Genomic DNA, 11,473 nt, shown 5'->3' with positions numbered 1-11,473 from the left:
GGGACAGGTCCAGCCGGGGACAGGTCCATCTGGGGAGCCGGGGACAGGGGACAGGTCAAGCCGGGGACAGGGGACAGGTCCATCCGGGGACAAGTCCATCTGGGGTCAGGTCCATCCGGGGACAGGGGACAGGTCCATCCGGGGACAGGTCCGTCTGGGGAGCCGGGGACAGGTCCAGCCGGGGACAGGGGACAGGTCCATCCGGGGACAGGTCCATACGGGGACAGGTCCATCCGGGGACAGGTCCATCTGGGGAGCCGGGGACAGGTCCAGCCGGGGACAGGGGACAGGTCCATCCGGGGACAGGTCCAACCGTGGACAGGTCCAGCCGGGGACAGGTCCAGCCGGGGACAGGTCACCAAAACTGGGAACCGGGGACGTGTGGTCCCCCAAAGCTAACGTTACTGCTGCGAGATTATCCGTTATTAGCTGTGCAGCAGTTCTGGGAACACGTTTAACACGTTGCATGTGTTAAAAGCAGAAGCACTACTCTGTGTGTGCAAATGCTGGATGTTGTTTTTGTTGTTAAATAGTCTCTAAACTAGCCACTAGTTTGGAAAAGAGGGGAACAAATCTCCTTTTAAGTGGCATTTCAGCTCAATCACGTATACAAAGATTAGACCAGCGCCTTGTCTCTGACAGGATTGAACCAATCCATTGGGCCTTTAGGCTAGGGTGACCTGTCCCCGGTTTCCACAGTGACTGACAGACACGATATTGGAACGAAAGAAAGAAAACCCCGACCAAAAGGAGTCGATAGTCGCTCCAGACGAGCTCAGAGATGTTTCAGAAAGCCGTGTTTTACGATGCTAAAATCACTGATTATTTACATGGAGTCTGGTGGGTTTAGCCAACGCATTGGTTTAATCTTTGTATACGTGAATGAGCTGAAATGCCACTTAAAGGGAGATTTGTTCCCTTCTTTTCCAAACTAGTGGCTAGTTTAGAGACTATTTAACAACAGCCATGACTTTGCTGATATGTCACAAAATCCAGCACACACAGGCTAAAAAGTTAGAATAGGCAGGTGAGCTACATGGGATTTCCACCTTAATGATTAGAGTGTTAAGAAGCTGTATTGAAAGTGTATTGAAGCTTTTTTTCCTCTGTTTCTATTGGACAAAGTGTCTCAGGAGTGGACCAGGATGGCTCTAAGGAAGCAGATGCTCAAGGACGACGTTCCCTCTGGAAGCCGACAGATCGCCGACAACACGCCGGAGGACGAGGCTCTCGACGACAGGGACCACAATGTAAAGAAATGTGATGAAAACCAGTTCCAGCGTCCCTGAAGCCGTGTTTAGCTCGGCCTTTAATCAGCGTTTTCGTTCTTCATTTGTTTTCCAAACAGCTGTTCTTCCTTCACAGTTTGTCTTTTCTTTTTAGGACTTCTTACCGTCGCTCCAGTCGTCTTCATCGAACCAAAAACGCAAGAGAGAGAACAAGTCCAAACCCAAAGGTCGGTAACGAGCGTGACGTTTAGGTTACCAGACTATTACTAAACATTTACCTCCTACTGTGTTGTTGTTGGTGTGTAAACACTGTTAAAGGTGGAGTCACACAATATCAGAATCATAAATACAATAAACAGTCAATACAGAGAGAAAAGAGGAAGTCTGGTTTGGTTGTATTTCTTTAAACTAAACACCCGATGCAGCAAAAGAAGAAGTGGAGATCAGATTCAATTCAGTTTTATTTTATTTATAGTATCAATTCATAACAAGAGTTATCTGGAGACCCTTTACAGATAGACCAGGTCTAGACCCCACTCAAGAATTTACAAGGACCCAACAGGTCTAGTAGTTTCCTCCAGAGCAAGCAGCAGGGCCACAGTGGAGAGGAAAAACTCCAGATCCAGAACTATGTTAAATAAAAACATGACTTTGATTTTTTACATTAATGTGTAATAGTATTTATTGGAGCTACTTTTGAGATGATGAGAAGATGACGCCATCAAAATTGTCAAGTTTATTTACCAAAGCACAGTCTAAAACGTGCTATTGGCACGCTATCTAAAGCTTGAATAATAATAATAATATTAATAATAATAATAATCTTGTGGAGCACTTTTCAAAAACCAAGTTAGAAAGTGCTGAAACAAGTGTGAAGACAATAAAACCCAAGAGACAATAATACAAAAAGATAAGGGCATGAAAACAGTTGAAAAGACTAAAATACAGATACATATAAAATTGGTAAAATATGATGAATAAAAGGGATAAAATAAAGTCGGATAAGATCGGGAAAGGCTCTCCTATAGAAGTATGTTTTAAGAAGGGACTTAAAGGAGCAGACTGACTCAGCTGAGCTGACGTCCTCGTGCAGGCGGGTCCAGAGTCTCATATACACAAGCCTCAGTTTTTTGGACTTTTAGTAAAAGTGTCCCTGTTGTTGTTGACGCCATCAAAAGTGTCGAGTTTATTAACCAACGCGCAGTCTAAAAACACCTGATTGAAAGCTTGAATCTACACTAGTAAAGACTAAGGGTGTGACGAGATTACAACGTGACGAGGAAAAGTTGTCTCGTGAGGCGATGGGATGTCAGCGTGATGGAGCGTGAAACTAGTATTGAAGATCCCCCCCGCCACTTTTAAATCATTTTGGTTTTCCTGCTCACACATACTCAGTTGCTGCCCTCTGAAGTGGTGGAGAGAAGACAGCTCAAGATGTCCTTTGCTGTGTCCACTTGCCGAAGCATACCTTTCCATCCCTGCTCCCTCTGTTTTTTCTACTGCAGGAGACATTAGTTACTGCCCAAAGGTCTCGCCTGCTGCCAGAAACGGTCGACATGCTTCTATTCTGGAAAAAGAACACGACCATATCTTAGGCTCTTCTGTGTACTTTCTCTCTTTCTCACGCTTGAAGAAAAAAATTGTTTCTGTTTGCACTTGTAGTTTTGAGAGAGCAGCACTTTGGTTATTGATACACGTGCTGATTGCATTTAAAGTGTTATTTTTCTGTTATTTACACATTTATTTTATTTATGCTGTTCGGTTTGTGGAGAGGAGTTAGATTTCTCGTGTGAGATTGTCCGGGGCAGAAGCCCGTTGGTGGTGGAGTTTATACAAAACATTTAGCAGTGTTTGCACGTCCTTTACTGCATATAATTCATTAAAATAGTAAAAAAAAAAAAAGTTAAACAACATTCATCATTAATAGTTGATTTCAAAATGCACCTAAATTGTTTTGCATTTTGTGATTTTTCAGTTGAAAAAAAAACAAACTATTTTCCATTCATATATTTCATCGAGGATTTCTTTAATTTAAAAAAAAAAAACTCTGGTCTCGTGTCGTTGTCGTGATGTGTGTGGTCTCGTGGAGTAAGCGTCTCGTCACACCCCTAGTAAAGACCATGTCTAACGTACACAAGCCTCGGTGTTGGTCTTGTGGTGATCGTGTCCGTGTTGTTGTCAGAGATGAGCGAGGAGGAGATGATGGACTGGGCTCTGCGTCTGAGCCAACAGGAAGCCAGCGCCGCCGCGGTCAGGCGCCAGCAGGAGGAGGACGCCATGATGAAGGCCCTCCGCGAGAGCGTGAGTACAGAGGAGCTCTCAACCAATACGCCAGATCCACATAGGAAAATGTACATTTGAATATTATAAGAGAGAGACTTGGTTCGCCCTCTTTTTGGATCAAACGCACAACAAAAATTAGATTTGCACTTCTGTAGTTTTCTAGGACGAATATTCAAAATGTCCATTTTTTTTTTTTTGGACAGCCCTACAGAGGAGTTGCTTTTTTAGATTCTTAATTTAATGATGGCTATTTTTGTTGAAACTGCTTTAGAGGTATTGTTTGACTGTATGGTCATTTTAGAAGCTGCAGAAATGAGTCAATGGGACAATCTGAGCCAGAGAAATATCACAATAACACAAGTGATACGGCAACATGTAATTTCTATTGTCACTGTCCCTTTTCTTACTTCTAGTTGGCATAAAGGTGTTAAGGTTTTGGCCTACAGTTCCCATAATGCTTTGTGGTATGCCAGCAGGAAATATAAAGACTATTTTATAATTATTTTCACTATTTTGTAACCGTGGCAATACAAACGACTATTACTGTGTGTTTGATTCAGAGTTATGACTCTGGGAACATAGACACTAAATGCATGAATCTGGTTGAAAGAGTTCATACAGGAAGTCATCGATCATTTAATAACCATAAAAGCTAGAGACTTACCGATGGTTGCAGCTAAAAGCTAACGAGTTAGCGGTCCCGGAGGTCTCTTCGGGGTCTCTTCGGGGTCTCTTCGGGGTCTCTTCGGGGTCTCTCTAGCCTCTACAGGGGATCTTCTCTCCAGCCTGGAACTTCTCGGGGTCGTTGAGCATTAAATCCAAACCGTTACATCCAAGATTTATCCACTTTATGTCCTTAATTCATTGCGTTTTTGCTTATTTATGACGCAAGTCAAGGATTACAATGTATGGGAGACGACGTGTCCTCCTGTATGGAAGGCCAACAGGAGGACTGTTTTAGACACACACATGCTTGTGTAGCATTGCTGTGGGTGTAATATCATTAAATATGACATTATTATGTTATTATTGGCATAATAAATGTCATGAGAGCAAAAGCGTCTTGACTTTCTTTGAGATAAAGCATGGATTCTGTCATCTGTATAAGTTATAATGATTATTTCTTCACAGTGTGACTCCCAAAACATATGAGAAGAGTTTTAGAGAGTAAAATGGCTTATTCATGACTTATCTGTCTGTGATATCAATACATATCTGGAAGATTCATGTTCTGTTTTATTGATTTATTTGTCTTTAAGGTCCTACAACCATTTTTAACATGCAAGTGACCTCACTGCAACCCAAATATTCTAATAACCCAGTTTGTCCTGATTTAAATGATGTTCATACCTTATCTGTAGACAACAGGGTTGATGTTTTACAAGTTATTATAAAATAAATCCAGACGGACGATGGGCCTCAGGGCTCAGAGCGTTTAAGGATCCAGAATCCATTTGTTGGGTTTTGTCTTGCAGCTGGTCAGCCAGACACAACCGGTCCCGCCGCCCCAGAGTCCGAACCTCCCCCCCGACGCCGGAGCTTCACTCGGGCTCGGCTCTCGCCGGAAACTCGTGTACTCCAACGGGAGGACAGGGTCTGCCATCGATCAGGGACCGTCGGAGGACGTCTGTCCCCCAGAGACAGCCCTGAACCGAAGTGAGTAACCACGAGACCCCTATGTCTTTTGCACCAAGGGGGTTCTGGTGCCGGTTCGGAGTCAGGGTCAGTTGAATTGTTAAATTCTAAATGGTGCTTTGGTTTTGTTGTTAATCTTTTTGCTCTCTGTGATGTTTGGTGCTAAGTTGTGTTCTGCATGTCCTGGACTACAGATGAAAATAGCCTTCTGGGTAATTCTAGCCCGTGTAAAATCATGCGTTTTATTAATTTGCACTGTCCCCTTTCATAAATAAACTAAATTGAATTAAATTGAAATACCCTACAATGTTAAGTTTCCCTTTGCACCAACACTGACAAGTATCAAAGTAAAATTATATCAAAGGGAAACTATATAATTTGGCATCAACATGGCTGACACCGTCGGGTTGGTTGGTCGATATGCTACCAAATTGTCATTGGTCGGATACACACACACACACACACACACACACACACACAGACACACACACACACACACACACACACACACACACAGGCAGGGGGAGGTAATAACAATACATACATTAAAAGAAAATCAACGATAGGAAGTGTGAAAGAACGAAGATACTTCCCTTTGTCGGGTTTTAAGTATTATTGTTAAAAGAAATTGCAACATAGGAAAAAGTGTAAGTTTAAATGCACATAAAGCAGCATTCATACGCATCATATTATACATGAACATGACACATGCTCATACACACGCGTCCACCTATGCATATATGCAGACTTTGTCCATGTCTTGTGATAACATCCCACGTGAGACATTCTCTGCTGTATTCCAGGAGCAGAAGGAACCGGAGATGGAAGTAAAAACGGGAGTAAAAAGAGGAGAAGGAAAGAAGGAAGTCCTCTGCTGGAGATGCCAGACTCTCAGGCTTCCCCCTGCAGATCGGACTGGATCTCCGGGCCGCTGGACTCGCCCCTGGTTCGCCCTAAACAGTTCTATCTTGTCTTTCCTTTAACCCTGTTGATTATTATTTTTTTGGTTACATAATTATTTATTTAGTGTTTAAAATGTCAGAAAACGTTGCTGGTCACAGGTTCCAAGAGCCCAAACTGAGGCCTTCAAATCCCAAAAGACGTTCTGTTTAGTAACTAATGAGTATTATCAATTGTCTATTAATCTGTCAATAATAAGTGAAAAATAGCTTCATCCTAATTTCCTTAAATGTGTGTAAAAGAACAGCTGAAAGAGAGAGATATCGGACCGGCGTTCATCACACAAACACCGCTCCACATGACGGATAATGTGTGTGTTTGTCTCCTCTCAACATCTAATCAGAGCTCCGACTCGACCCAGATCGAAGACTGTCAGCTCCAGAAATCCCCCGTCTTCCCCTCCGCTGGCTACCGAGCCCAGGTCCACGTCCCCCGGCTGAGCCAGAACCTGCTGGACACCTACAGAACCTCAGGGTTTGTGTTGTGCTCTCAGGACACTTGTACCTCGACTGGAAAGTCTCCGCCCGCTCAACCCGAGAGTCCCAAAGGCTCCAGTGGCCTCCCTCGGTCCAGGAGCCCTGTCTTCTCAGAGACGGATCAGGGAGAGGATGAAGACACGGAGCCGGATCCTGAGTACTTCATGAGTCCGGTGTTTGGCAGGAGTACTCAGCACAAGACGTCTCCAAGTGCCTGCAAACCCCGAGTCAGTGTCTGCAACTCAGGGTTCACGTGCTCTTCTCAGGAGAGTTTAACCTCCTCTGTGAGGCCTAAGAGTCCAGTATTCCCAAGAAGCCCCGGCTTCCCCCGGAACCCCGTTCCCCCTGAAACATCAGCAACCTGTGAAAGTCCTGTATTCCCAGAGGCTGACGGAGGACAGGCGGAGCAGAGCCACGGGTGTTGTACAAGCCCGGTGTTCGGCGCGACTGGACGAGGACCAACGGGTCCCCCTGATGAGCTGAAACCCTCTGTGAGTCCTTCAGGTCCAGAGCTCACAGGTTCAGACAGTGACGGGGATTCAACCATCACCAGGGATCCATCTCAGAGTCTGGCGCAGGTGAGTTTAACCCGTCTGTGCCGGATGCTTGGCGCCGACACATCACATCCACCGCCGGTTACTGCGTTGCCGACTCTGACCCTCCTGCCGGCTGCTGCGTGGAGCAAAAAAGGATCCTCCAGCACTTCTTCATCATCATCATCATCATCATCATCATCATCATCATCATCATCATCTACCACATCCTCCCTCCCAAACTCCTCATCTATCTTCCACCTCAACGTCCCTGCCCTCGCTGTCTAACTCCTCCTCTGTCGGAGACATTTTCTCGCTCGTCTCTCAAACATTCATAAACAAACGCACACGTGTGTCTGGTTGATTGACGTGATTTTCAGCAAACTACGGCACATTTTGTGTCGTCACGTGGCTTTAAATAGCCAACAAGACCCGCCTCCTGTGTATCTGAACCAATGACGGTGCGTTCTCTGCTGCACGCGTCATGAAAAGACCGACGAGTACAGAATGCTGCTCCACGCAGCCGCCGGCAGGAGGGTCAGAGTCGGCAACGCAGTAACCGGCGGTAGATGTGATGTGTCGGCGCCAAGCATCCGGCACAGACGGGTTCAGGTGTTAAACAAAGTCCTCATCCAGCGTCCGGGTTTAATCGTCTTACGATGATGTTTCAGAGTCCAGTAACGATCCCTCGGCTACTGTTTTATTTTTTACATGAACGCAACACAAAAACAAACCTTATTGGAAAGGATCTCTTGCAGAAATTGTGACCAAGACACAGACGTTTTGTGGTGTTAAAATAAACGCGTCACTTTCATTTTTGATAAGTTATCAGCTGACATGTTTGGCGATATTAATCACAACTAACTCCAAAAAGCTGATATTACGGCCTACTTGATTTATTAGTGTAGCTCTAATCGTGTCTAGGAAGCATCACGCTGTTCTGCAACTTATTTATTATATACCGATATAATAAATATATATATATATATTAAAACAAGGATTTTTACCCCAATTTGAGCACAATGCAGCATCAAGCAGTCAGATGCTGTTAAATTAAATTATTTAAATTTGTTTATTGTTTTTTTTACGTGTTAAACATATTTTAACTTGTCTATAATTTGTGTAAATCATTAATTTCCCAACGCTGTGGCTCAGTTTGAGCTGAGGTAAAGACTCGGTTGGTGGTTGATTGTTCTCACGTTTTTAATGTGATTTTTGGACATTAAATGGTATTTTTTCTCCTGCAGTGATCCAGTCGTAACGCTCGGATATCTTTTCTAATTACCTGTTCTTCCTGCTTTTACATTCAGGGCGGCGAGACCGACCACAACCCAGACGGCCGCTTTAAGAAGGCATCAGGTACCGTGAAACACTAACAGTCTGTTGTCAGGGGGTCTCTGGTGTGTCTTTTCCACCAAGCCTAACCAGGTGCTGGTTCTTGTGCTGGTTCTGGTGCCAGTTCGGTGCTGGTTCTACTCTCCAGTTCTCTAAGACCCAGCTGGATCTTCCCCAGCCTGAGAGCCAGCAGACCGCTGGTTTCCTCCCCAGACCACGGTGGTTCTGGTTTCCCCTCCAGACCACGGTGGTTCTGGTTTCCTCCCCAGACCACGGTGGTTCTGGTTTCCTCCCCAGACCACGGTGGTTCTGGTTTCCCCTCCAGACCACGGTGGTTCTGGTTTCCTCCCCAGACCCCGGTGGTTCTGGTTTCCCCCCAGACCACGGTGGTTCTGGTTTCCCATCCAGGTCCAAAGCTAACATTAACAGCTCTCTATGGTTAACAGCTGACCGGTGGTTTCAAAATGGCCGCCAGAAGTTTTTGTTCTCGAACGTCATGATAACCCCCCCCCCCCCACCAGCACCTGACGTAACCGGGTCTTATCTCTAGACCAGCGCTGAGTTGAAACCGTCTTCTTGGCCCAGAACCAGGTTCATTTGTGTGGAAAAAGCAAAGAACCGGTTCGATATTTTTGATTTTTGATTTATTTTCACAACAAAAACATTAAAACAGTATCATGTTGTCACACAAAAAAAATGTGATGGACGATTGCCGAAAAACCATCCAAGGTGCTTAATAAGTGGCAATCTGCATAAAAACAAATACATTTAACAATTTAAAAACAATTTATATGTTAATATGTAAAAACAAAACAACAACAAAAACACATTTCTTTGTATAAAATGACTTAAAATTACATTTAGAGCACGAACCCAAATGGAAAATTCAGACAACTTAGGAGCAACAACTTGACTCTCAATTTAAAGAGTTCTTTAGAAATCTCAGTGAGTGAAGTGGGAAGACTGGTCCACGTCTTTGACCCGCTACACCACTGGTTCCCAAACTTTTTCAGCTCTAGACCCAAAAGAGAAATTCGGTGTCTCCCCCGGACCCAAATTTACAAAAATATACCATGAGTCATTGTAACATCTACATTTTTAAACTGTGGACAAAAGACGGAACAAACCATGAATTTAAATGTATATGAAGTGTATTTATTCCATTATAAAAGTAAACAAAAACAGTAAAGGTCTCTATTGTCCTTCCTGTGTCTCACCTCTTTCTCAACTCATGTTCTCATCCCCTCCCATCATCCCTCAGTACCGACATTTGTTTAAATAATGCTGACTTGAATTTAATGACATGTGTGTGTCTGGTTGGAGATATCAACCAGCTGATCTAGTGTAGGTTCGGTTTTTGAAAGTGTCATTCTGAGGTCATGCTGAGGTCATTCTGAGGTCATGCTGAGGTCATTCTGAGGTCATTCTGAGGTCATTCTGAGGTCATTCTGAGGTCATGCTGAGGTCATTCTGAGGTCATTCTGAGGTCATGCTGAGGTCATTCTGAGGTCATTCTGAGGTCATGCTGAGGTCATTCTGAGCTCATGCTGAACACTTAGTCTGTTCTCTGCCAATTGGCGACCCAATAAAACGGGTCTGCAACCCATTTTGGGTCCCGACCCTATGTTTGGGAAACATTGGGATTTAGGAAAATGAACTATTATTCTTCCTAGAGAAGTAAACCGTATAGCAGAAAAGGTCTCTATTCTCCTTTCTGTGTCTCCCCCCTTTCTCAACTCACTCTCTTATCCCCCCCTAGGATAAGAGAGTGAGAGAGAGTCTGCGACCCATTTTGGGTCCCGACCCTAAGTTTGGGAAACATTGCTCTATACAATACAGTGCTTGGCCCTGACTCCAGAACCAGCACCAGAACTGCCTTGGTTGGAAAAGACATAAAAGACATATGAGTGTCTTCTGGTTTTAGATAACGCAGAGGAGGAGCTGAACGACGTGTCCAAAGACTCAGGGGGGACCGAGCTGACCAGCGATATGGTGCTGCGCTGGTCTGACGAGGACCAGGACGTCACGGTACAACGGCCGCCCTCTCACTGGTGCAACACCAGAATGGTTTTATTTAATTTGAGGAATAACACCGGCGAGATTCTGTGTTCGTGTTCACAAATTGTTTGATTTAAAAACTACAATGACGTCTTTTCCGACCACTTTTGTGGCTTTCCCCCGATGATTTTGTCACTTTTTCAAAGTTTCACGACTTTTTTTGTCACTTTTTTGGGTCATTTTTGTTACTTTTTCCGACATCTCTTCATATTTTCGTCACTTTATTTGACTTTTGTTAACATTTAGGTCACTTTTATTGACATTTGTTCACATTTAGTCACTTTTGACATTTTTCTCATTGACCAGTTGTTTTAGGAAATCGTGAACCTAATAAATTAGAAAATTTAAACTATATGCAGTATTTGTGAGGTGTTTCTAAAGATGTACAGTGTGTCTTCAGTGGGAACCAATGGGCTTGCAGCTGAGAGCCACAGACAGGAAGTAGAAAAGCACTGAGAGACGGACTTATACGTTGTTGATTTGTTTGAGTGTATAAGACTTGTTCACAATTACAGAAAATTACATAATTACATCAGCCTCATCTTTTAAGAGCCGTATTGATGAATGCATAACTTGGAACTGTAGTTTTTAAACTCACTATTTCCTTCTTTTTGACTTGATGATGATCCTACTGTAATTCTCATTTTATTCACAGTTCAAACTGCAGTTTTCTCCGTAGCGTTGGTGCTTCCTGTTGTGTGTCATAACAAGCAAGGCAGCTTTATCTGTAGAGCACATGTCAGCAGCAGGGCGATTCAAAGGGCTTTACACAAAATCAGTTAAACAACAACAAAAAAACAGATAAAACACAGGTAGAAACAGTTAAAAATGAAAACATTAAGACAGATAAAACCCTTAACCCCCTAACCCTTAACCCTAACCCCTTTACCCTAACCCCCTAAACCCTTAACCCAAACCCCCTTAACCCTAACCCTAACCCCCTAACCCTAACCCTAACCCCAAC

The 11,473-nt window shown here is 43.9% G+C and overlaps 1 protein-coding gene across 1 annotated transcript in view; it reads left to right on the top strand.

The window, feature by feature from the left end:
- Positions 1-11,473, top strand: part of uimc1 (ubiquitin interaction motif containing 1) — a 24,895-nt gene that overhangs the window by 1,092 nt on the left and 12,330 nt on the right. The window contains exons 2-9 of the mRNA XM_034890002.1: positions 1,126-1,250; positions 1,384-1,456; positions 3,412-3,530; positions 4,988-5,168; positions 5,951-6,093; positions 6,451-7,161; positions 8,427-8,475; positions 10,376-10,479. Coding sequence (XP_034745893.1) covers positions 1,146-1,250; positions 1,384-1,456; positions 3,412-3,530; positions 4,988-5,168; positions 5,951-6,093; positions 6,451-7,161; positions 8,427-8,475; positions 10,376-10,479 — 1,485 coding nt within the window. The 5' untranslated portion in view covers positions 1,126-1,145. The remainder of the gene's footprint in view (positions 1-1,125; positions 1,251-1,383; positions 1,457-3,411; positions 3,531-4,987; positions 5,169-5,950; positions 6,094-6,450; positions 7,162-8,426; positions 8,476-10,375; positions 10,480-11,473) is intronic.

This window comes from Etheostoma cragini, chromosome 13 (assembly GCF_013103735.1).
Source record: "Etheostoma cragini isolate CJK2018 chromosome 13, CSU_Ecrag_1.0, whole genome shotgun sequence".
Classification (NCBI taxonomy): Eukaryota; Metazoa; Chordata; class Actinopteri; order Perciformes; family Percidae; genus Etheostoma; species Etheostoma cragini.
The sequence above is the reverse complement of the archived record's forward strand: the minus strand, read 5'-3'. Positions and strand labels throughout refer to the sequence as shown.